This window comes from Bactrocera tryoni, chromosome 3 (genome assembly GCF_016617805.1).
Source record: "Bactrocera tryoni isolate S06 chromosome 3, CSIRO_BtryS06_freeze2, whole genome shotgun sequence".
NCBI classification, from domain to species: domain Eukaryota; kingdom Metazoa; phylum Arthropoda; class Insecta; order Diptera; family Tephritidae; genus Bactrocera; species Bactrocera tryoni.
In genome coordinates, this window is record NC_052501.1 from 78,385,900 (window position 1) to 78,410,997 (window position 25,098).

At 32.3% G+C, this 25,098-nt stretch overlaps 6 protein-coding genes across 10 annotated transcripts in view; 2 read left to right on the forward strand and 4 right to left on the reverse strand.

Annotated features, from left to right (window-relative positions):
- Positions 1-1,087: 1,087 nt before the first annotated feature.
- On the reverse strand, positions 1,088-8,524 carry LOC120770845. 3 transcript variants are annotated; one of them, XM_040098442.1, is made up of 7 exons: positions 8,349-8,524; positions 6,034-6,322; positions 5,483-5,919; positions 4,086-4,334; positions 3,824-4,022; positions 3,435-3,742; positions 1,088-3,321 (listed from the first exon to the last, which is right to left on the reverse strand). In XM_040098442.1, the coding sequence occupies exons 3-7, from the start codon at positions 5,810-5,812 to the stop codon at positions 2,110-2,112; spliced, it is 2,298 nt and encodes a 765-aa protein (XP_039954376.1). In that variant the 5' UTR covers positions 5,813-5,919; positions 6,034-6,322; positions 8,349-8,524; the 3' UTR covers positions 1,088-2,109. The 3 variants fall into 3 exon arrangements, with proteins under 3 accessions (XP_039954376.1, XP_039954377.1, XP_039954378.1); XM_040098443.1 differs by lacking the exon at positions 8,349-8,524 and adding an exon at positions 7,056-7,279; XM_040098444.1 differs by lacking the exon at positions 8,349-8,524 and adding an exon at positions 7,049-7,279.
- Positions 8,525-9,274: 750 nt separating this feature from the next.
- Positions 9,275-10,872, reverse strand: LOC120771945. 2 transcript variants are annotated; one of them, XM_040100253.1, is made up of 2 exons: positions 9,606-10,872; positions 9,275-9,452 (listed from the first exon to the last, which is right to left on the reverse strand). In XM_040100253.1, the coding sequence occupies exons 1-2, from the start codon at positions 10,764-10,766 to the stop codon at positions 9,336-9,338; spliced, it is 1,278 nt and encodes a 425-aa protein (XP_039956187.1). In that variant the 5' UTR covers positions 10,767-10,872; the 3' UTR covers positions 9,275-9,335. The 2 variants fall into 2 exon arrangements, with proteins under 2 accessions (XP_039956187.1, XP_039956186.1); XM_040100252.1 differs by having other exon boundaries at positions 9,275-9,455.
- A 79-nt stretch (positions 10,873-10,951) lies between these two features.
- Positions 10,952-12,378, reverse strand: LOC120770790 (the record flags this gene model as incomplete). Its single annotated transcript, XM_040098370.1, has 3 exons — positions 10,952-11,035; positions 11,097-11,882; positions 11,941-12,378. Coding segments are annotated over 2 exons (576 nt in total), but the record flags the coding sequence as incomplete, so codon positions are not given.
- LOC120771946 (ADP-ribosylation factor-like protein 6) lies at positions 12,295-13,978 on the reverse strand. 2 transcript variants are annotated; one of them, XR_005705013.1, is made up of 6 exons: positions 13,769-13,978; positions 13,579-13,707; positions 13,088-13,216; positions 12,917-13,007; positions 12,537-12,641; positions 12,295-12,442 (listed from the first exon to the last, which is right to left on the reverse strand). XR_005705013.1 is itself a non-coding variant. In XM_040100254.1 (4 exons), exons 1-4 carry the CDS (start codon positions 13,944-13,946, stop codon positions 12,862-12,864), a joined length of 582 nt encoding a protein of 193 aa, XP_039956188.1. In that variant the 5' UTR covers positions 13,947-13,978; the 3' UTR covers positions 12,791-12,861. The 2 variants fall into 2 exon arrangements, 1 of the variants encoding a protein (XP_039956188.1); XM_040100254.1 differs by lacking the exons at positions 12,295-12,442; positions 12,537-12,641 and having other exon boundaries at positions 12,791-13,007.
- A 2,042-nt stretch (positions 13,979-16,020) lies between these two features.
- On the forward strand, positions 16,021-17,456 carry LOC120770317 (meiotic recombination protein W68). Its single transcript, XM_040097693.1, has 2 exons — positions 16,021-16,402; positions 16,467-17,456. Exons 1-2 carry the CDS (start codon positions 16,027-16,029, stop codon positions 17,108-17,110), a joined length of 1,020 nt encoding a protein of 339 aa, XP_039953627.1. The 5' UTR covers positions 16,021-16,026; the 3' UTR covers positions 17,111-17,456.
- Positions 17,457-18,132: 676 nt separating this feature from the next.
- Positions 18,133-25,098, forward strand: part of LOC120770314 (MAP/microtubule affinity-regulating kinase 3) — a 48,242-nt gene continuing 41,276 nt past the window's right edge. Inside the window, exon 1 of the mRNA XM_040097691.1 lies at positions 18,133-18,843. Coding sequence (XP_039953625.1) covers positions 18,133-18,843 — 711 coding nt within the window. The remainder of the gene's footprint in view (positions 18,844-25,098) is intronic.

Consider the following 25,098-nt stretch of genomic DNA (forward strand, 5'->3'; position numbering starts at 1 on the left):
TTTGTTGCGGCTCTGTAGTTTGGCGATAATCGCGGTCGTATGAGAAGTGAAGAAGCACAGACTGTCTAAAGTCACATCTAAAATTTTAGCATTATTAACAGTAGGAATGTTGACGTCATCGACTGCAGTATTTAGGTCAAGTCTGTGCACCTTCGTCCACTTTGTAAATATAATTTCTGTGGATTTAATAGTGGAGAGTGTTAAGTTCCGTGCAGAGAGGAAGCGAAAAAGGTCGGAGAGATAGCCGATTACCTTTGAACACATGCCATCGATGCCATTACCTAATGATCGGCTAATCATCAGCGTAGAAGGTGTTAGAAACGTCCTCTGGTGGCTGTAGGAGTCTTCGAGATATAGAAGTTAAACAATAGCAGGTGGAGGACACCATCCTTCGGAACCCCTTGTTTAATTCTTCTCAGTTTTGAGTTTTTACCTCGAAATAGTACGTAGATTGACAACCGCTCAGATAGTTCATGGTCCATCTATTCAGTCATGGAGTGAACGTAGTTTTTTCGATGTCCTGCAATAGCGTGACTGACTGTGTCAAAAGCTTTTGACAAGTCCAACGCTATGAGGATCATTCTCTCACAGGGTGGTTGCTGTTTAAGGCCACGAACTATCTGGTCGTTTATGATACTAAGTGCTATGGAGGTACTGTGCACTTTCCGGAAGCCATGCTGGTGATTTGCTAGGCTTAGGTGGTGGAGGAACGTCAGAAGTAGCAAGGCCCAAGTGTTTTCACTACTGGGGAGAGGAGAGTTTTCGGACGATAGAACTCCCCTTTAACGTCCTACGACGTCATTTTCGACAGTTCCTCGAAAAAGGTGTATCCACGTTGGCAGCAGATCTTCTTTTAGAATCATAAAAAGTACCAAAAAGGAGTATTTCAATTAAGACCATAAATAAGGTATTGCACGAAGAAAACACAAAATTGAAGTTTTAAGAGACCATAAGCTAACCTTAAGCACACAATTTTTCAAAGCTGTATCGCCTCAAATTGAGAATTTGAGACAATATTCTAGAGATATTAGAGAATTAAATAATAATTCTCTTTTAAAGCCCATGCAACCCCATAACTGAAAAACAATTTTTAATTGGTTTTTAAATAATTTTTATTTCATACACAGAAAACTTAAAACTGCTAAAACGCCAATTTATCTTTTATTAAGTTTCAAACTACAGTACGTTTTGTTTCTTTTCTTTGCTTTTTTTTTGTGTTTCTTTATTTTTGAGTTTGCCTTATGCAAAATAAAATCAAAAATATGAATTCGTTGGCGTTTGCTTTCCACTAAATATTATTAATGAGAAAAATTAGCGAACAACATACAATTAGTAATGTCAGTTGTTCTCTTTTGCTGGCTATTGTTTTTAACCGATTCAAATATTTATGTTTATTGTATTTTGGGTATATGTATAGTTTGATTTTAAACACAGTTATTAAGAGTCTACATACAATGCCCTATGCCGTTTAACATTTGAAACATTAGCTCTTTGCATTTACCCCCTCACTTTTGTTACTTTCAAACGTTGCCAACATTTTGTGTGTGTTATATAATAATAATTATATTTATTAATATGTGTAACTTACAAAATGTGTTTACACGTGTGTATGTGTGAAAGTGCCAACTAGTTGGGACGTTGAGACATTTTTGAAGACTTTATTATTGTGTTTCAAAAATTATTTTCAGTAAAAATTTACAATGGAAAATTAATATTAAAAAAAATAATTATCACGTTGCCTACGAAGTTAGAATTTATCATTTCTAACTGAATACATGTGTATGTATATTGTAACTGCATTAAATTATATGCAAATACATGTGTGTGAGTGTGTGTTACAGTTTGTTTAAATTGTTTAAATATAAAACCACAAAGCCAACTGCGCACTATTGCCGTTACTGCCATTCCTTACAATTATAATATGTTTTTGTTGTTGTTGTTGTTTTATATTTTTGTTTCCGTAGCATACTCGTACGCTTTACTAATTTTTCACTTTTCCGTTGCTGGTTTTTCTTTCTACCATCACTCTTATTTTTTATGTATTCGAATAGTAAAAGGAAAACACTACAGTAAAAGTGTTACATTTAAAATATTATAGATATATGATTATTATTTACTGCGTTTGCCACTACCATTTAAACATCTCGTGGCTTTTTGTACTCTACGTGCTTTTTTTGTATCGTGTGAGGTGATGGCCTGCAAGCTAACAACATGCTCCACCGACAGCTCCTCACCATCACCAACACCTACACCACCAACACCAACACCACCACCACTGCCACCATCCTTGCACACAGCCAGTGATGGCGTTGCATCGCTGCTATTTTCAACATATATGTCAATGTCTCCTTTAGCTGTCAATGGCATGTTCACATGGGACGCACCATTGCAGCTGCCGCCCTTGGTGGCTGATAACATGGCCGGACTAACGATAACGCTCCTGTGAGAGCGCCCGCCCACTGATTGTGGCAATTTAATGCTGTTGGCGCTGTCACTGCCGCTAAACGAGACTGTTGCGGCCAGCTCACCAGCCTGTTCAGCGCTTACAGCATTTCCTCCAAACGTTTTAGAAATTGTTGTGGTCGGATTATTTTGTTGCCGCTCCGGTTGCAGGCCATACGAATTGTTGTTGCTATTGTTTGCAGCAGTTGCAGTCGTACGTATTATATTGCTACCGCGCACATAATTCAAACGATTTGTCATTTCGCTGGGCAGCGACTGCGCAACGGCGCTCATACGGCAATCATCGGCATCGGTGGCAATGTTAAATTCTTTAAAATTTTCATTGCTTGTTGTTGCATTTGAATGCGTGCCAGCAGCTGTATTTAACTGACAGCTGCAACAATTAGTGCTGTTGCCATTATTGCTGCTGCTGCCGCTGCTGCCACTGGCATAAATATTGAATGCGCTATGACCATCATTGCTTGCAGTGGGCAAGTTGGAGGACGTTGAACTGGCACTAAAATGTTGACGCTTCAATTGATTCTTATTCACCGTGCTGCTAACAGCCAATAGTTTTGCGGTAGTATCTTTATCCGGAAATGCAAACACGGATCCAGCTTGTGACGACTGTGTTGTTATTGCTGTCAATGCGCCACTGCCACTGTTCGATTCATGCGTATTTTCTTCGCGCCCAATGTCAGTGTCGTCACTTAAGTTGAGTATAATGTCCTCCGGTTTAACACCTTGATTGACCAATGCTTGAAAATCTTCGGGCGGCGGTAGTGACGGTGCCAACTTTTGACCGCATGAAGTACAAATCGGTATGGCCGGACTTTTGGAGCGCCAATATTGTAGTTCGGTTTTGCACTTATTGAGTTCCTGGCGTATATGTAAATAAGAAAAATAAATGTTAGCAATGAAAATATGCGAATATAAAATCAGTTATTTTTTAATTTGCTTCGCAACTGCATTTTACTGCATTTCGTTTTTACCTGCAACAAAGTGGAAAATTTACGTGCTATCTCTTCGTTTTTCTTATCATTCTCGTCCAAGCGATTGGCGTACTCCAATGTTTGTTTCTGCTGTTCGGCCAACAATTTTTGCTGTTCGGCAATTTGTTTGCCCTGCTCCGATGATTTTCGTTTACAATTGCGCAGCTCATTTCGCAATACCGACAACTGGTTATTGTATATTTTCATACCTTGCTTGATTTTACGTATACCTTTACGCAATACCATGTTGCTTTGTGGTGGTGACGTTGAGGCGCTATCCGCATGATCAACAGATGCAACCAAAGCAGCTAGCGTATAATATGCCCGCAAGAATCCATACATATATATTAAAATATGTACTTGAATACAATTTTATTTTATATACTTACGTCTTTTTGTGGTGGTGGGCAATTTAAAAAAGTCCTTATTAAAGTAAGCAATATCGGGCAAAGTTTGTTCAATACGATCCCTAAAGTATTCCATGGCCATTGTAGAGAGATCAAAAAGTTCATCGGTAACCCGATAAGGACGCTCAAGGCGTGGTGTATTCCTTATGTAAGTTAAAATATTGTATACTTCGTCTAAAATCTGTAAATATTTTATAGAAATTGTAAATGTAGAAAGTAATAAAAATTAATGTGATAAACTTACGGCTCCTGGAAAGAAACAACAGTGGCCACGTTCGATATGTTTACCAAAAGTCATTTGCAACAACGACAAACGCATATAACATGTTTCAATTATATCACATTCGCATGCCAACGGATGATTGCGACGAGCAGATTCACGACGCGGCATATTCGCTTTAATGGCATGAAAACGATTATATGTTTGCGTAATAAGACGTGAAAATGTCGAATTCAATATGTCCATACAAACGTCGTTCATTCTGCTAGAAATCTGTAAGCAGACAAATTACGGTGAATTTAGTAAATTTTACTTCAATGCTGTCTAATAAGCGAATCCACAATAAACTCCAAAAAAAACTGATTATTGATTAAATCAGTACACCAACAAAAAATTAATTATTTTTTTGGGGAAAATTACATCGAATGAAATTTACCTACAAATTAATAAGTAAAAAAAAATTAAAAAAATTAAAAAAATATATAAAAAAAATATAAAAAAAAAAAAAAAAAAAAAATATTTTAAAAAAATATTAAAAAATATTAAAAAATTAAAAAAATATAAAAAAATTTTAAAAAAATATTTAAAAAATACATAAAAAAACTATTTAAAAATTAAAAAAAACTATTAAAAAAACTATTTAAAAAAATATTAAAAAAAACTATTAAAAAAATATTTAAAAAAAAATTATTATCAAGTACTATAATATATTTACAACAAAAGTTATTTCGTAAATTAACATTGGAATATGAGAATAAACTAGATTTGTCGTTAGCTTTCCATACTAAATTTGATTTTGATCGATCGGTTTGTATGACAGCTGCCAAGCACTATTTTGACAATGTGACGAGGCAGCTCTCCTCTTCTACCGTCGGGGTCAATGACAGTACTCGGCGATGGAGTCTCTCTCCTAACACGAATCCCACACCGAATTTGCGCTGCTTTATATGGCCACTGCAGTAAAAGCCACAAGGACTTAGTCGTCTCAGGCCTTGTCCGGTCCATCGCATTTCTTGGACGGCGGTGATGTCAGCATTCACTCTAACGAGGACATCAGCTAGCTGGGCAGCGGCACCTTCACAATTAAGAGACCGGTCATTCCAGGTGCGTGCCCTTAAATCGTTATCCTTAATTCGTTTGCCATGATCGTCATCAAAGGAGGGTTTCTCTTCAGAAGCTTTAGTCCTTTGGCTACCCAGAGGACACTTAATCTACGACCGGAAGTCGTGAGCTGCTTGAGCCATATATAAAATAATCGTTTCTGACCATTCGCAAGTGAATGGCAATCACATATGTATATATTTTATAGTCTCCGACGTTTACTTTTATGCGTTATGAACTGCATGACAAACTTTATATGCAGTATATAATAAGTATAAACAATTACAAATATTTGTAGCAAATTCTGCCACAATACTTACTACTCTCATTTGTCCAACTTTTCGATAGCCGACATAGGCAAATATTTTGGATAAAACTTCGACGGGCATATCAAGTAACTGCACTGTGACTGTATTCTCATTTGTGGCAGCGGTGGCGGTTGTGTCATTCTCCTTAACCAACTGCTGTTGTTGATTTTGTTGAATGCTCTGATGATGACCACATTGACGTGTAGGCATTGCTGGTGCTGCAATCATACCACGTTGAGTTTGTGTGGACATTGTGTTGAGTCGGGCGGAATCTGAAGTGGCAGAATTTTGATTGAGTAAGCCGCTGCCACAATTTGTGGCCATTTGACGCGTCGATACCATTTCGCCAATATAGAAAAGGTATAGTTGTATACGCCTAAATATCCACTTTACATGTGTAGTTAAATTTTTAAACAGGAATATTTGCTGACTTCAAATGTCGCTAGAAACTGTAAAAGACAGAACAGTTATTAATTTGTAACTGCCGTATATATGTATTCGATGGGTATAAATATTATTGGCTATTAAAATTTAAGTTATTTATTGTATTTGATCTTACTTACCTTATGTTAGCATTAATTTCATGAAATGTAGATAATGATATATGATCAAACTTTTGGCTTTTGTTGATATTGTTACTTGTGTTGCTATTATGATTACAGTTGCATTTACTGCTGCTGCAATTGAAATTGACGACCAAATTATGCTGCTGCTGCTGTTGTTGTTTTAGCTGCTGCTTGGCTCAGCAATTTTTCATGTGATCACTTCCACTTCACCAGCATTGCGTGCGCTTTGGAGCCTCCGTCTCCACTACGTTCTCACTTTATTTAGTACTCGTATCGCTCTAACAATCTAGTTACATGTGGTTATATATATTAATATAAAGATAGTAGTAAGATGTGTGTATGTTACACATATATGAAATTCATGTACAAACGTACTAAAAACATGTATTCATACACAATTTTGGATACATAGACATAATTTGAGGCATATACATAATTTATAATTTACGTGCCTCTAACAAATGCATTACGTACATAATAGTAAATATCTTAGAAATATATGTATATAGAACGTATATAAGAACTTACATACATATGTACCTACATATACAGAGTGAGTATGCATTATTAAATACTTGAGGTAAGAATGTCCATATTTAATATAAAAAAACACATACATATTACCCACTATACGTCTTAATTTGCATTTGCATAGTAGAATTAGTAAAAAAAAAAACCATTGATAGCCAATACATAAAAGTATATGATATGAATGGTAAAGCTGCACAACTGATGACTGATGACAAAACGAAGCAAAACTATGAAGGCCTATGGAAAGCACTTCTTTTCTGGTTTTGTATATGTTTCAGCATAAGCAACAAATATAAAAGAGCACACACATACACATATAGCTTTTTATATCCGTGATTAAGTACTTTACAATTTCCGCCATGCTAGAATATCTATATTTTTATTGCTTTTGTCTAACGATCTGGTTATGATAACATAGCTTTATAAAAATAACTCATTTTTCCTTTTTATCACAAATTTAGGAACTATCTTTCTGAAATACCTCTTACTTTCAAGAATTGTGAGTTCCTATTCCAAATGATTGTGACTGTTTCGTTATGTTCACAATACTTTCCTTTGCTGCTTCGGCGAGCTATTCTACGTCGTTTACACAGCTCTGCTCTGTTGAAGTCTATTGAACCCCTCATCAAGACTTCTCTTGTAAAATAAAATCATTACCCCCCTTAAACTATACAACCGAAAACGAATAAAAAAAAAAACGAAGACCACAAAAATAACCACCGATAAAACTTAAATAAAAGCAATGCAGCAATGATAACGAAACCGAAACAATAAATGTTATAAAAATGAAGAAAACAACGAAAGTGGATGGTGATGCCAGTTTATTATAATTTATGTTCCTGTTGATAACCCGCCATTCAATTATATACAGGTTGTGTAACTTGGAAACGATATTCCTCAACGAGAAATAGACTTCTCATTAATTTTAATAATTTTGTTTGATTTACAGTCTGTTCGTATTTCGTTATCACTCAAGCATTGTATTTACACTGGTTTAAATCTTTGGAAACATAATTTTTGAATCAAAAAACTAAACAAAAGTTTGATCTCGACATTATTGACAAAACACTTTGGACAAATCGTTATTTTTGATAATGATAAAAGTGTATAACTTAATTAAAGCGTTTAATTTTCCATTGCCATAACTTTTCAATTGCTGAAAATTACAACAAATCTGTCCAACAACAAAGCTACCAAGTAAAATAATATACAATGGAGAATATGGATGTTTGAAAACAAAATATAATTAAAAAGTAATTTCCATTTAAAAGCAGTTAACTGAACAATGTTTTACTTATCCAAACCCACTACCCAGTTGCAACTGCTACACTTTCAATATAAAAACCTGTTATTTTTTTTAAATTTCCCTTCAAAACATTTTATTAATGGTGCGACAAACATTGAACACACAGCTTTCACTCAATATGGATTGCGACCCAAACATTCCAATATACTTATATTGAATGTGTGACAGGCGCCTGTGGCAACACCCTTTGCATGAAAGACGCTTTTACTATACTCTTTATTATCTTTCAGCACTTTACTTTCCTTATGTTTTCTTCTTCCTGGTTAATTTTTCTATACTTTATCCTTATACTTTTCGTTTTTTCAAATACCTATGTACATATGTATATATTAAAATTTTAATTTCTACAAAAATTTGAGTTTTCGTTGCCAATCAGTCGTTACATATATAAAAATATATTAAGAGATTCCTTTTATTTACACCGCACCATTAATTTTAAGCTAATAAACCTCTTTTAACATAAAAGTTAACGTACCATTCAATTTTACAAACATTTAGCCCGCAATGTTCATTTTTAGTTCCCACTATTCACTTCTATTTTACACTTTTAATGTCATTCTCACTTTTATCTTGGTTAATTATTTTAGCTAAGTAATTAAATATAACTAGACGGAATCAAAGAAGCCAAACCGAGGTCGAAAATGAAATAAATCAAGAGCAACAGCAAATCGAAAGCTAACCAAAATTGAAATAGTAGTTTGCACAGGGTTTCCTGTTAACGCAAAGTGAAAAATGTTCAAACTGAAATTTACATGAAACCGGTTATAAAGCAATCTAATACTTACGTTATAAGCAGTTAGTTAGTTCTAGACAAAAGCTCTGAATACACAACTACTTTATAATAATTGAAAACTTTTAATGTTAAATTTAAGTTTTATTTGAATGGTAGACATTTTAAAACATCCCTGTTATTTACGCACACCATTCACTCTTTTTAAAATGTTGATTTGTTTACGAATCTATTGAAAAAGCATAACGCCAAAAAGTTAAAGGTGTTACCAAGTATATAAAAACAAAGCCTATATCCATTCTTAATATATAAATTAACTATTTTATAATATCTCCAATCCAGAACTATTTTCAGACTAATACCAAAAGTGGCGAAAAAACAAAGCTACATATTGGTTTCTTTAATTATGCCTTCTAATTGGATATTGACATAATTAAATTAATAATCATTGTTTTAATTAAGAAGATAACACACTTAAGTCTAAACCCTTTTTTTAATTATTAGTCGACACCACTTTTGTATACTTTAATTTTTCAATAAATAAATAAAAAAGAATTTTAGAACAATTCTTATTGGATATTATATGTATATCTCTAGAATTTTTTGTAATAACTTCGAAAAACGGATTCATAAATATATTTATAAGTTTATAATAGTTATAACAAAATGTATACGTTAACATGTATATAAATTTTAAATTACTAATTTAATTATTATAATTATTATTAATGTTTAGAAATGTATTTCAAATAAGCGCTCACTGAAGTAATGCAAAGAATAACGGTCTATTTCCTCCTCCGGATAACACGCCTGGGTAATAAGCATTTGGTCTTCATAATTTTCCGTCAACTGCTAAATAATTATAAAGAAAAAATAGTTCAATAAATCGTATCATCAAATCTTAAATATACTAGCATATAGAAAGCCCGACCCACAACTCTTATTTAAAATTCTTCTATAATATCATTCAGATTTTGTACATGTTAGTAATTATATACGCACCTTTTTGACTTCAGCGTTTTCGACGTTTGAATCGAACGTAAAACATTGCACCTCTAAGCGTGATCCTGTTTCACCTTTATCGCGTAAGAGATTATAAAGTTTTGACAAACTCAACTCTTCATTTAGCCATTCCATAGGAATACCCAGCACTCGCAGCTTTTTACAAGCAACAATAAGTTCAAATATATTTAAATCCAAATATTCTTCATCAAAATTCTCAAAGCCTTTGTCAAATATTGGTAAAATATTTTTTATATTTATCAGCAGCAGTTCTTCTAAGTTTGTTAAGCTTTTCGCTAAAACATTCTTATCGAATCGACTCACAAAGCGATCCTTCATTATCCATTTTCTTAAATTTGGCATTTTTGATAGAATTTGCATTGGAAAATAACTTATAAAACTATCGCTAATCAGTGTATGTATTCTCGAACCAAATATTTCAATGATTTTGTCATAGAAAGGCTCGTAATCGCGATCGTTAGAATGTATGAAACAGCCAATTAACTTAAGATTTCTTAATTCAGGTAGCTTATCAGCTATAATATTTAACAGCTCGGCATTTGTGGAAAACTCCTCTAAGGTTTGACATTGAATAATGCTATAAATATCATCGAAATTGTTATACAGCTCACGAGGTTCATCTTTTGTATAACCAAAACTTAACTTGCGTAGTTTTAAGTTTGTAAAAATAGACTGTAAACTGAAATCGCCCTTATAAAAAACGTAATCTAATTTTAATTCCGTTAAAAAATTCATTTTTGCAATGACATTCATATTTATATTGGCGACTAAGTTTATTTTATGCAAATTTGGAAATACTTTAGGAAGTACATCTAATGCATTTGTTTCTACAATTTCAGCATCAGCTATTAGTGTATGTGTATTAGGAAATACATAGTTTCGCAAAATATCCATTTCATTCCTTTGCAAGCAGCCTAAATTCAAGTCTTCAATGTAATCATGCAAATGATATATCATCCATAGAAATGCTTTCTCATTTTGACAATTCGTGTCATATTTGCTCCATTTTTTGTATTTATGATGCCAATAAATATTTACTAAGTTATTTAGACGCATACACACACGTTTTAATTGCAATTGATCATTTTGGTTTAATAATGTTATAATGTATAGAATACAATCATCGTTCAAATTCAGCATTTTGCAGTGGATATGAACAATAACATTTTCATTATAGTTACCACTGTGCGATTTATCATTTACAGTTCGGTGACATACAAACAGATTTCCAATTGCCGTCGGTGATCATCTGTTACACAAAATTTAATTATTAACTAAACGAACATAAGTAATAAAAGTACTTACTTAATTACACGCGTAACTAACCGCTGTCATAAAATTACCAACTTATTGGTTTTGAAATCATTTATTGGCATATCGCTTGTTAGCAGAATTTTGATTCAAAATTGCTGAAATATAAACAAAATGTAAATTTTTTGTTTTGGTTCACTTTAGGTTGTTAGTGATTACACCATAAAAGTATCGAACATAAATTACTCAATTTATCGTCGTATTTTTTGTTCAGCTGTTTTCAACGGATTTTCCGATTTAACAGCAGGAATGATAGAATGATCTAACATTCTTGATTTAATGGAAGGCATACACGCACTAATTATTGTACCAATTTCATCGAATTGTACAACTGATTGTTACGTATATGGGGCAGTTGTATGAGTTGTTCCAACTGATTGGATGAAATTCAAAAATTTTTGATATTTTGTCAAGTTGGTTGTGTTAGTTGGATTCTTGTTTGGGTTGGTCATGCGATTTCAAACGATTTCGCATTTTATTTCGGCTGTCGAAGAGAGCGCATCATATATAATAAGTAAAGCAACAACTTCCGAACTCATGTTTAAGCAACGAAGTGAATATTCAAAATGAAGTTGACCTCAAAATTGTATTAAAAGTTGTGTCATATGTAGCGACAAGGGCAATTTCTAGCCCAACTCAATCAACCAACTAATTGTTGTGTGTATGCCTTCCATAACAGTACGCGAAAGTAGTGTTGCCACTATTCTTACAATAGCTTTGCGTGCAGTCAGAGACATGGAAAATTTACAATTTTAAATATTTTGTCAGTAAATTATTTTAATTTCTAAAAGTACAAACATAGCATCATTAAATAATGATTTCTGAGTTCATTAGTGTGATAATAAAGAGTTTATAAACTTCATAATCCACCTCGTTGTCAAGGTTTTGTTTCGAAAATTTGAATTTTAGTACATCTTGGTATTTATCTAGTTCCTTTAACTGTGTCTAAAAATATTGAACCAGCATATTAAAAGTTGTTTAAAGTTATCGCAAATTAACAAACCTTGGACACACTTTTAGATGCATCACCTTCGAAGCATATTACTGTCAGAGTTATTTCCCGTCTTTTGAAGTAAGAATAAAGTTCATGCAGATTAACATAACCGCTCGTAACCCAAACGAAAGGAAAACCAACTGTTTGTAGTTTTATACAATCATAAACTATGTCAATCAATTCAAAACTTTGTCCACCAATTCTCCAAACATGTTGCTCACTTGGGGCCAATATTGATTTGTCAAAAAATATCAGTTCGTTTATGCTTTCCAAAAGAGTATGTATTTGAAAATCGGCGGAATTTCCGCTCGTATAAGCAAAACAGTCGAGTAAACGTAATTTAGGCAAACATTTCAATTGTTTAATAATTATTTTCAAGATGTTTTCATTTAAAATTACTTCTTCCAAAGTATGACAATATATAATTGTTTCGATGTCGCTCGTTGATCACACTGATTTAATTTTGTTAAAATTATAGTCAAACAATCATCATTAAGGTCTAAAATCGAAGCTTAAACAGAACAATAATTGCATAATGCGATTAATAGTTAAACTCGAGCTTTGTATTGAAAATATTTGTATTCAAAATATTTAGCTTTATTTACCTTTGCATGCCATGTTGTTTTAGTATCGCTTGTGATGCACACGATTCACTGGATTGCAAAAATTAAACTGTACTATTACTGTCACTATCACGAGAAACTATGTATCTGAAAGTATTTGAACTTCATTTTAAGCATTACATTGCTATTTCTGTTTTTTTTTTTTTGCAATTCAAATGAGTTGCGTAAATATTGCAGTTTTCTATTGCGTAATCTTTATAGGGGTTTCAAGTTTTCAAATAACAATTTTTTTAAGCTTTAACTTTAAAAATGTATTTTTTATATTATCATATTATTATATCACTAGACAACAATTGGTACGATTAAATCAACGCTTAAGCTTTTCATTATTAGAATTCATCGATTTAATTTGTTGTACTAACCAATGAACACCATCTTCTAGGCCCTCGCCTGTCACTGCATTGCTTGGTGTTATATGCCAAGGCTTATCGACAATATTGTGTAAGCCCAATGCTAAGTAAACAAAACAGTAATTATAAAAGATAAAAAAAGTATACATATATAGTTAATATCTGCACATTTTAATTAGTTACCAGCTGCTATTTTTACACTAGACAAAGAATCTTCGCAGTCCACTTTATTATTATATAAAAGTATGGGTATACCTCTATTTACTAAATCGGGATGTTGTAGAAGCGTGTCTAGTTCGTCTCGCACCACAACTATGAATAACAGAGTATGGAATATAATTATTAAGGTAAGCGTTGATTTTCTAATAACTATAACGATTTTACTCTTAATAAATTTTTGTTAATATAGTTTATCATAAAATGAAACATGACGCAATTCGAATTTTTAAAAATAAAGTCGTTACTTTCTCGCTGAATTTAAGAAATAATCAAATTAAAAATCAACAACATATAAAACCAAAAATTATTTTGTGTATACATATATATCAAAAATAATGTCGTTACTGTCTCGACAAAGAATTATTAAAATTGTATATATGTATATGAATCGATTGGAAATGTGAAAAAAAAATAAAAATTGTTTTCCGTAACACTGTGATTTTCATGCCACCTACCCAATCTCATGCGATCACTTGAGTCAATAACGTATATAATACCATGACAATTTTTAAAATGATGCTCCCACAAGCTTCTATAACGCCATGCACCAGATGTATCTACCATTGTAAATAAAACGCCTTCACCTTTTTTTCAAAATAAACAATTAGCAGTTAGGTATTTATCATATGTTTTTAAATAATTTACTTCTTATTTGCTCTAATGAAAATCCCACAGTTGGAACTGTAATTGCAGCTTGCTCATGTGGCGACTTAAAGTGGTTTATTATTGTTGATTTGCCACTATTGTTTAAGCCAATGACAAGAATTGTAACTTTCTCAGATTTATTTTTAAAAAATGTCGAAATCTTTTTAAACATTCCCATTTTTAAACTTTATATTTGGTTTTTACTTTTAATTATTTGTTAGGGCATTTACTTATACTTTTGAGTGATTATGGAAAAACAAATTTCGTTACTATGGCAATTATGACATAATATGAACTCGCGAATATTGCCAGAAATAGCTCAAACAATAATTAAATATTCCGATATTTATTTATGTTATAATTTTCATACATCACAAAAATTAAAGAGATTTAATATCTTAAAGCATTAGAAACAAAATTTTTGATTGCTCTACATGCATATCTCTAAAATTTATTGTTTTATGAATCGTTTGTTCACGTTCAAAATTTTATAAATTAAAACAGTGAAAACTTATTATAAGCCTACTGCCGCTATTAAATATGTTCTAAAATAATCAAATAAATAAACTAATATAATTAAAGAAGCTCTTTGTAATTATTATATTAAAGATATTTTAAATTTCTGTAAACCTATCAGAAATAAATCGTGTTGCCATATGTAATATCTAAATTGTCATATATATCAATAGGTGGCAGGCCGCTCATATGCTATTGACGTCGTTGCGACGAATACCTGAATTTAAAGATGGCGACCATCTTTTCGCTCGTGTGAGTGCCATTCGTACGTATATCTACAAAATTTGGGAAGATCCTGCAGACTGCAGTAATTTTAAAGTGAAGTAAAATAGTTTTTTTGCAGATTAAATTAATTAAAATAGTAATTGAAAATACCAGAAAGGTGTGTATCGCGAATTTTTGTTAAGAATACGATTGATGTGGTGTTGATAATACAAAAAACTGTATAAAGAAAAGTGCATAAAAATTTTGTGTGGCTAAGGTGTGGAAGTTGGTAAATTTTCATTCGGGACGTTCGCTAATGACCCGTGGCATATATTTCATATTGTAAGTGTTCGCGTGTGAAAATCAATCTATAATTTTCGTATTGTCATATTTATTTCCTGGGCAATTGTTATAAAAATAAAACCCACTTAAGAACGGGCACAATCGAGAGAAAAAACCTGCAGATACATCATATGTATAAGTAAAAGAGGAAGAAGATATCGCGTCGAAGTTCGTGTGACGTCGACTTCAATGCTTCTGAGTCGGCCTTGATACTGCAGCGGTGTGTTGATGTATCCGATCTGTACGAAGCATCAAAGTCTTATGTTAAAAGAGAAATCCACAAATTTTATAATATTTGTAGTGACTGATTTCAAGTATATTTATAGTATATATTCAAGTCCTCTATTGAAAATCTTATAAATTAATTTTGGAAATTTGGAATATGAAATATAAAATAAAATTATGTAAATGGTAAGTGAAGGAGGAAGGGCGTAATAAAAATAATCGATAATATGAGGGCAGCCCACTTCTATTATCAATAATTTAAATACGAAAATTAGAGAACCATAATCATATCTTCGGCTTTATACAATGTACTAATTATGAATGAATCTGATTTGTTGACGTTTGCTAACACACTATACACCTCAGCTTATTATTTTTGCACAATTTTACTGCTTATGAAAGTTCTAAGTTAAATTACTTAAAAATCTTTTTAGTTTAGAGGAATTATTAAAAGCCTAGTTTGAGTGGAAATTTGGTTTTTATGCCAATATTAAGATATATGTATGTATGTAAGGCGTGTATACACGAATACACATTTTACCTTAACGTACTTGGTGGAAAAGTAGGGAAACTTATTAACTAGATTTCTTTGTCTTAACAGAAAAAGAAATGGAAACGCAAGTAAATCAAAACGGTAAAAAAGAAAGGTCAAATTGTTATTGGAAAACTAGTTTAATGTTGATACCTAAAACAGGGGTGTATAACAAGAATACAAAGAGAATCGCACACAGTAAAGTTTATATTTGTTTTAATTATTGACTACATAATTGCTTAAAGTAGAACATGAAACGAATACAAAAAATATTAATAGTTTCATTGAATTTATTATTTAGTAAAAATATTTATGGATTTGTAAATCTTACATAAAATATTTTATCAACTGTTTATACCATATTAAAATTAATTAAATAATTTTTTCCCTTTTGTGTTTTCTAATTTCCTTCCTTTTTTAATATATTAAGATATCTGGGATGAATCATTTAATTTTGGTAAATAATATTGAACAAATTGTGGTTATTTTTGTGGAGAAGCTAATATCATGCAATAGAGGAATATGTAAGGCTCGTTCTCGTAAAAATGTGCGCAATATAACACTGCTCGATCGCATTGTATCGTGTAAAATGGCAAATTTTCAACGTTCTTCCTTTTGTTTTTATTTATTAATGGAAGTACATAACTTGCTATTGGCTGGTGACAAATGTTCACTAAGAGAACTTTTTTACAAAGATCCGGCCAATAATTGCAAAACTATCAATATTTGTAACAGTTTAAAAGATGTCTGTGTACTTTTACGGGCAACACCATGGAATTTGGGAATCTCCGCATCAGGAAAGGGGTTAATTGCAGGTTTTATTTAATAATTAGATAGAATATGAAATGTTTTTGTTATATTAATTTCTTGTTTTTATAGGTTCAATACGTATGCTTATGATAAATGGTGACATGATTGACTGTTACACACAAACCGGTGCTGTTTTACTACCTCAAGATCATAATGCTATCAATCATTTGGAAACAAGTGCATCATTTGTACTAATTGTCGAAAAAGATACCATATTTTCAAAATTCATATCACAGAAAATATTTGAAACTATTGGAAATGATATAATTTTGATTACTGGAAAAGGTTATCCCGATTTATGTACGCGTCACATTGTACATCGCCTTTCATTTGAGCATAAGCTTCCAATCTATGCACTTTGTGATGCCGATCCATTTGGTATCGAGATCCTTTTAATCTATCAATTTGGATCGCGTAAAATGCCGTATAACATTTCAAAAAATTTAATTTGCCCCAAAATGCAATGGTTAGGTATTCATCCAAGTGAACTGAATATGTTTAATTTTTCAAGTGCGTCACTAAACAATTACGATAATCGTAAACTTGAAAATATATTGCGTTATAATTATTTAAAACCTGCCATACGTGCAGAATTGCAAATAATGCAACTTTTACAAAAGAAAGTCCATATCGATGAATTACATTGCATTGCACAAAAATTTCTCATTAATGATTACTTACCGAATAAGATAAAACGTAATCTTACCATTTGAGTGAATATCGAATAAGTACTAAGTTCATAACAACAGTATAATATTGAAAGTAAATCAATAAATATTTGATTTTATTATCTTCCATGTATAAATTTTATTGAAATCCTTAGAGCTACACTGGGTCACCAGTACAAAAAAAATAGTTTTGAGAAAAACTCATTTGAAGTTTTACCCAAACGTAACAGAGCGGCCTTTCCTAATTATCGCATAGCTCGAGTTTTTGTCAGATTTACTTCAAATTTACATTGAATGTTTCTTAGATTTGATGCCTTAAGAAATTATAAGAAAAAAATCATTTCAGAAATCTGATTACCTCTAACCCCTTAAGGTAGGCTTTGTTTGTGGTCTGCATTGTCCTTTGTGTTTTAATTTGATTTAAAATGTTATTTGTTTTTGGAGTTAACAAATATAAAACCTAGAATTTGATATAAAACCACCATAAATGAACTTTACATATGTGAATATTATAACTCTTAAATCGGGTATTGAGTTCGACTAATCCTGAATACAACAGCAAATAAACATAATATAACTTTGATAAATTCTCCTCCATAACGGGAATACAACTCGGTTTACAAAATGTACAATATCACTAATTCGTTGTATTTAAAAACACCTTAGCCACAATTGAAAAACATTTTAACTACGCGAAAACTAATCTGAAACAAATTTTGAACGTGTATTTTGTAATTACTGTTTCTCATACATTTAATTTTTCATATCTCTTCCAGATGGTCTTTAAATTTATCTAGTGATATTGCAGCTAAGGCTTGGTGAACATCTATATGTAAAATTACACATTTTTGGTGTTCACTGATGCCAAAAACTAAACAAAGTATAAAGACTGTTGGTACAGCGTGAGAAGAGCTTTGGCAGCGATATAAAGAGCATATTGGTGGCGACGAATACACACATCTAAACTATACACTTACAAGACGGAAAAGGCAACCGTTTAAGCAAAATTTTATCCACATTTTTGTCTTGTATTAGTTTAAGCTTAAGTTGGCGTTGTTTGAAATAAAATGTCTGCTACAATGCGAGCGACATTACAAACAGTTCCTGAATCCCTACCAACCGAACATGTGTCCTCCACAACGGATGCGGCTGCGGTACCGTCAAACACCCCAACGACAAATTCTTTAACGGCCACTACCTTAAACACTTCGCAACAGCAGCAGCAGCAACAACAACAACAGCAATACAATAATAGTACCATCAATAGTTCAGTGCATTCAGTCAAGGATCAACAACATGACTCGGCAAATGCCAACATTATTGCACTGCCACAAACTACAACAACTAGTGTTGTTGTTGCCACAACAACAGCAACTACACCAATTGTTGCGAGTAATGTTCCAACAAATACGACCGTGAATACAACATCCCAATCGCAACAACAAACACAACAACCGCAGCAGCAGCAGCAGCAGCAACAGCAACCACAACAACAACAACACAGTCATCAACATCAACATCAGCATCACCATCATCTAGTGAATAATGCGACAGCAACAGATAGTGGTGGACGATTGCCACCAAATAATACGTCCACAAATGCGGCGGTTATAAATCACCATCAACATCACACTTCTGGCATAACAAGTGTTGGAGGTGGTGGTGGAGGTGGTGGTGGTGGCGGTGTAGGTGTTGCACCGCTGCCTGTTGTAAACAAAAACATTTTGGCTTCACACTCGAATTCGGCATCGATGAAACAGCGAACCTCTTCAGCTAAGGTAAGTGGCCTTTCAATTTTAATTATACACATACACACACATGTTTGTAAACATACTATCTGTTACCAGTTACATACATATAACGACATACTACATACCACGTAGATGTTGCTTAGATTTCATTGTGAAACTTTTTTCAAAATTTCAGTAATGATAATGATTTTACCACTCATACAACTAAGCATCATACCCCAAAATAGTTGCGTACACAATTCGATAATTCCTTCAGTACTTACATGCCGTTGCTATGTAAATATGTACATATGTGTGTATGTAAATTCATACATATGTATAACCGCTATTTGTTAATAATTATGAATATTTTTTTAAAGAAATTAAAACTTATTCAATAATTCGCAAATAAATCTAAAAATAACTGACAAATTTAATATTAATATTTAATTTTAATAAAAATATAATAATTATTAAAATTATTAAAAAAAAAAAACATATTAAAAAAAGTAAAATAAAATGTTTTAAAAATAATAAAAAAATATTTACAAAAAAATAATAAGAAAGTTTAAAAAATAATAAAAATATATACATATGTATGTATTTTCACAAAAGTATATTTTTAAAAGAAATTAAAAAAATTTTATTCAATAATTCAGAAATTAATCTAAAATTAACTAACAAATATTTTTAATATTAATAAAAATAAAAATTATTAAAAAAATAATGAAATATATTTAGAAACAACTAATACAAATACTTAATAATCAAAAATTGCATTTCGTTAGTAAAATATGAAAAATAATAACAATTATTTAAAAAAATAAATGAAAAAATTTAAAGAATAATAGAAAATATATTAGAAAAATATTAAAAAAAAAATTAATAAGATGGTAAATAAAATAAAAGATTTACTTTATAATATAAAACTGCATTTCGTTAGTAAAAATTATTAAAAAAGTATTAAAAAAAATTTAAAGAATAATAAAAAATATTTTAGAAAAATATTTAAAAAAATATTTAAAAAATTAATAAGATGGTAATTAAAATAAAAGATTTATTTACTTCAAACGTATTCACATCAATAGACAATATTAAAAAAATGAAAATATAAAAAGAAAATTATAGAAAATATTAAAAAAATTAAAAGAAAATGTAAAAAAATAATAGAAAAGAAAAAAAGAAAAAAGGAAAAAGAAAGTATAAAAAAATAATAGAAAATATTTAAAAATATTATATAAAAAGCATGGTAAAAAAAATAATAATAATGAACTCCATTTCGTTAGTGTAAATGCTATCTTTGAATGTATTATGTTTGTTAGCGGTCCATAGATACATTTATGTATGTATTTACATATGTACATACATCATTACATGCATACATATGTATGTATGTATGTTGGAACTATGAGTTTTTTTCTGTAAAAATGTGTTGGTTTAGTAGTGTCAGTTGCATTTACCATATTTACTCTTACAAATTCGATGTTTTACTATAGTTGTACTGTGCGCTTCCATATGTAATTTCTTGAAGTGATTCGCCAAAATGGGTAACGGTTTCAAAAAAAAAGTGTTCCATTACAAAAGTGTGCCCTACCTGTTCATGCCCAAATTAAAATTAGAAAAGAATTGTATTTTAAAACTCATATACATGCTTATAAAAATGTGTTTGTATGTAAAAGTTTGTTTGAGATGTGCTTACGATTATCAGGTGATTGGGTTTTCATGACGAATTATTTAAATAAAAAAATCGCGCATAACCAGATTTTGATAAGATATTTACTAAGCAGTTGTACCTACGATTAAATAAATGCAATGACAAAAGAAACCCACGCAAATCACGTTGGGTGAGTGAACTTTGCATATAATATAAGACAAAAGTACTTCCTAGTCCTATTTAAAGCGTAGACCGTAGATCATGCGTTAAAAATTAAGACGCAGCTTGATGAAAATAAGGTGAAACGTTGATTGAGAATGTGTTTAATGTGTTGTTGTATGTACATACGTAGCTCGATAAAAATCGTAAAAACTATGGATAAAAGTTTCACTTTAAGTATCGTCTATGAAAAGGATACAAAAACAATTTATCAAAACTAAAACTTAAAAAGGTTTTATAAAACTTTTCCTTTTTATAAAAATTATGTGCTTATTTAATTTTTCAAAATTAAGATTAATTTTATGAATTTACAACATACACGCGTAGCAAATTTTGTATTGGTATAGTATTCTTTGCAAAAGTATATAATATGTTTTTGTTAGTGGCAGAGACTTACCATCATTCTTGAAGCTAACGAAATCAAAATGTCTGTATTGCTTCAAAAACGGCATTCAATTATGGATATTGTCTGTATCATGTAATAACACTGATACTCGTTTTAAATCTATCTTAAAAACTCATCTTTCGAATATGTTGCTTTGGGGAATAAATCAGCTATAGGATACAGAAAGTAACTGTACCGGAACATAGTTATCTGAGTCCTGTGTCTGTTATTTTTGTTTTATAGCGGCATAATCCATACCTGTAATAATTTGGTTAATGCTGCCGATTTGACAGTACTTAGCCGGATAAAAAATCCGGGTCTATGCCGACTAACTATATTCGTTTGTCGCGGAAATGGTTTCAATGCCTGTCTTTAAGCTAAGTTACTAAACTCTATACTATTTTTATTGTCATTTGCTTATTATTTCCTTCTTTTAAGTTTATAACATCCAAAAGAAAACGTCGGACGGACCCCTTTAGAGTATATATGTATATAAATAATCGGTGTGACGTGCTGAGTCGATTTAGCCATATCCGTCCATCTGAAAATATACGAACTAGTCCCTGTCAGTTGTTGAGATATCGATCTGAAATTTCGTACAAGTCTATTTCTCCACAATTGCAGGAAGTCTCAGTATCGGACCAATCTAGCAAACAAGTGCCATTATTGTTGCAGTATGAAGTATTTTGGAGAAATGCTGCCGGTTTGACAGTCCTTGGCCGGATAAAAATCCGGGTCCGTTCCGGTTACGTAGACTGGACGGTCGCGGCAATGGTATAGCTACCATGCCAACTGACCGATCAAAATCAAGTTCTTGTGTGGATAACTTTCATTTTGGCAATATATCTTCACGAAATTAGGTGATTGTCCGAAACAATGCCCGAAGATAGTATTCAGATCGGATCCTTATAGCATATAGCTGCCATACAAACTGACCGCAAATCAAGAAAGAAATTTCAAAGCTTTTATCATTCACTGCTCTCACTTAAATTTCTGACACTTCTCCTGATTAAGTTAGACCACATACGTAATTATATGCATATACCATATTTGCGTGCATTTTGGATGTTCCGGAAAAGTTCCAACGTCATTCGACCGTTGTTTGTGTCATGGCGCCAGTATTATAAAAAATTGTTTAGCCAACACATCGTAGTACTAGAAGTACACACATCTGTACATATTTTTTTAGATACCTACATGATATTAAAATGTAGTATATGTAGGTATATACTATATCACAATGTTTTAAATTATATTAAATAACATGACAATATTAAATTATCCTAATATCTCATAAGAAGGGCATGTAAATTGTTGAATAAGTTGTACTTGTATGTATGTATGCATACGAAACAGATTTACAGCCACGAGAAACATCTTCAGAAATTTATTCTACAAATATACGTATGTATATTTGTATGTGGATACGTTGTCAGATAATAAATGAGAGATAAGATAAAGAAAGGTAGAGAGCGCACTTCAAAGCAATTGTCACGAGCATATATACTTACATGTGCATATATGTGTATGCAGATAGTGGCGAAAAGAACAAAAAACAAATATACACATAGGGTTGGATTACATTAAATGACGCAAATTAGTACATATGTATATGGCTTTGTGATCACTTGGGGTAATTTAGTTTCTGAAAGCGTCCTATGTTTGCTTAATATATTCATATGAGTTAAACTAATTGTATTACAAATTGCAATTACTGCAATTTATCTTTTATGCACATATTTCCATTATTACATGATTAATTAACACAATGCATAGTTACCATACAAATTGACCGATCAAAATCGGTCTTAACACTTTCCGCCACTAAACCCACAGCGACCATATACACAAACTGGCCAGGAGTACAAATTGGACCTTAATATTTCAGTCGATGGCGTTAACATTCTGACTTTCGACAGTCTGTGCTCTTTCACACCTTATATGACCGCGATTATCGCAAATGTACAGAGCGGCAACAAAATCCTCAGGTCGCTAGCCGGCAGTACATGGGGAAACGACAAGGAAACGTTGTTGGTAACTTACAAGGCAATCGGTCGACCGGTCCTTAACTAAGCCGCACCTTTCTGCGAAAACACCCCAGCAGCAACTGCTTGGAGGGGAACCGCCTCCTAGGAGCATCAAGAGGTCATTCCTTAACTACGCCGACGGCATCAAACAATACGTCGACCAAACTTCGGACGCAACTAACTTCCAACAAGCACTGACCGCCATTCACAGTGGAGCCACCAACACCTTCACCGACTCCCTTTCAGTGAATGGCGTACTTGGGTCAAACCACCACCCATTGCAGACGAGAAGCTCGAGTTGCTGGAAGAAACGAGAGTGACCCTCGCGCAGTTTCGTTCTGGATACTGTAGCAGGTTAAATTCCTACTTAACCAGAATAGACCCTGACATATTAAATATATATCCAGCGAGCAATGAGTCCCCGCATGACACTGGCCACCTCTTTGCATAGCCTGCTAAACCTACTCATCTGATACACTTCTCCCTTTGTTCCGACCCCGTCGAAACAATACGTTTACTGGGCCTACCGTTGTATGACGTCTACGACAACCTATCTAATCCTTAACATCCTAACGTGGATTAGGTACTCTTAACCAGCTGTTAAGGGTATTACGAGTATGGGTTCGTTTTTTTCGTTTTATTTAATAAATCTAACAGTGAAATGCTTATAATCAAGTTGTTATAACTAAGTCGTCTATTATGCTGTTAAAATGTATACTAAGCTTTCTTGCAAGCTCAAACTTTTATTATATAGTAAGTATATAGACGGGATGCCACAAATTTGGCACCATACATATGTATATGCTTACCTATGCATGCGTGTATGCGCACAAACAGCTCGGTGCAAGTGTACTTACGCAGCTTTAAAACACTAATTAGACAACATAGAAGCTTTCGGGAAAATAAATAATAAAAAGTTAGAAATTGCTAAGTGTGCCACGTGCCCCATTTTGGGTACAAAACCAACCTACCTTACCTTAAATGCATATATAAATACATACATACATACAGCTGACTAGTACATGTGAAGACTTTTTGGGAATATGCATATGTACATACGTACATATGTAACTGCTAATTCTCACGATAAAAATACCAAGTCTAGTTGCTGAAATAAAGTTGTTCGATCATGACCGGTTGTAAGTTTCAGGTACATACATGCATACGTATGTAGTTAGTTATTTTTCTATAGGTGTATATATGGGCGCTAATATGTTCACCTGTGTGTGTAGTATCACAGCACAGCGTTATCACATTTCCTTACCCGTGTATATTTGCTTCTGTTGTCATTTTAACAAAGATAACGACAAAAGATAAATCAAAAGATAAGCTTTTTAGACATTAGCATATATGTATATACATATATATGTATATACATATGTGTGTGAGTAATAGTGCTTTCATGCTACATACATACATAAATACATACATAATCGTATACATCCACTTAGGCAGAAATCATCTATTCGCACATATATATTTTAGTATAAATATGTAAGCATACACTTAGGGTTTCTCATATATACACATATGCCTTGTATGTTGTATTATTAGCTGGCGTCAGCAATATGTATAAGAAGCAAAGCATAAGATAATGAAAAGCAAAGTGCTAAGTGCTCTATGAATGGCACTCAGTTGGAAGAGTGAGAGAGGCCAAATCTCTACTGGACACATTGGATGGATAGTTTAATTGTTGACATAGACCCGACCGATACTCTCTTCAACACCACTGTTGATGTTGTTCTATTTGTTGTTGTTGTCGTTGAGAATATGAGCGCCTCAAGTACGCTAAGTGGAAAATTCAACACAACCACGATCGCATAATAATATTTATTTGGTTACTTACATAAATGTACACCAAGTATGTACATATGTATATACCTTTACTAGCTCATCTGCTAGTACATACCAGATGGTTGTTTCTAAAATTAAGCGCGAGTTTTTTGCAAATTGAGAGCAGCTTGTCACAGAGGTTATGCGCCAGAGCTTAAACCGCACACATACAAACAAACACATCG

Coding starts and splice junctions, on each gene's coding strand:
- LOC120771945 (XM_040100252.1), bottom strand. CDS start 10,766: ATGCTGAATTTGAACGATGATTGTATTCTATACATTATAACATTATTA. Junction 9,456..9,605: donor AAAACGCTGAAGTCAAAAAG/GTGCGTATATAA, acceptor ATAATTATTTAG/CAGTTGACGGAAAATTATGA.
- LOC120770845 (XM_040098442.1), bottom strand. CDS start 5,812: ATGGTATCGACGCGTCAAATGGCCACAAATTGTGGCAGCGGCTTACTC. Junction 4,023..4,085: donor GTTGTTTCTTTCCAGGAGCC/GTAAGTTTATCA, acceptor AAATATTTACAG/ATTTTAGACGAAGTATACAA. Junction 3,743..3,823: donor GCCCACCACCACAAAAAGAC/GTAAGTATATAA, acceptor ATTATACGCTAG/CTGCTTTGGTTGCATCTGTT.
- LOC120770317 (XM_040097693.1), top strand. CDS start 16,027: ATGAATCATTTAATTTTGGTAAATAATATTGAACAAATTGTGGTTATT. Junction 16,403..16,466: donor AGGAAAGGGGTTAATTGCAG/GTTTTATTTAAT, acceptor TTGTTTTTATAG/GTTCAATACGTATGCTTATG.
- LOC120771946 (XM_040100254.1), bottom strand. CDS start 13,946: ATGGGAATGTTTAAAAAGATTTCGACATTTTTTAAAAATAAATCTGAG. Junction 13,708..13,768: donor TTCATTAGAGCAAATAAGAA/GTAAATTATTTA, acceptor TTTGAAAAAAAG/GTGAAGGCGTTTTATTTACA. Junction 13,008..13,087: donor TAGTGTAAAAATAGCAGCTG/GTAACTAATTAA, acceptor TTGTTTACTTAG/CATTGGGCTTACACAATATT.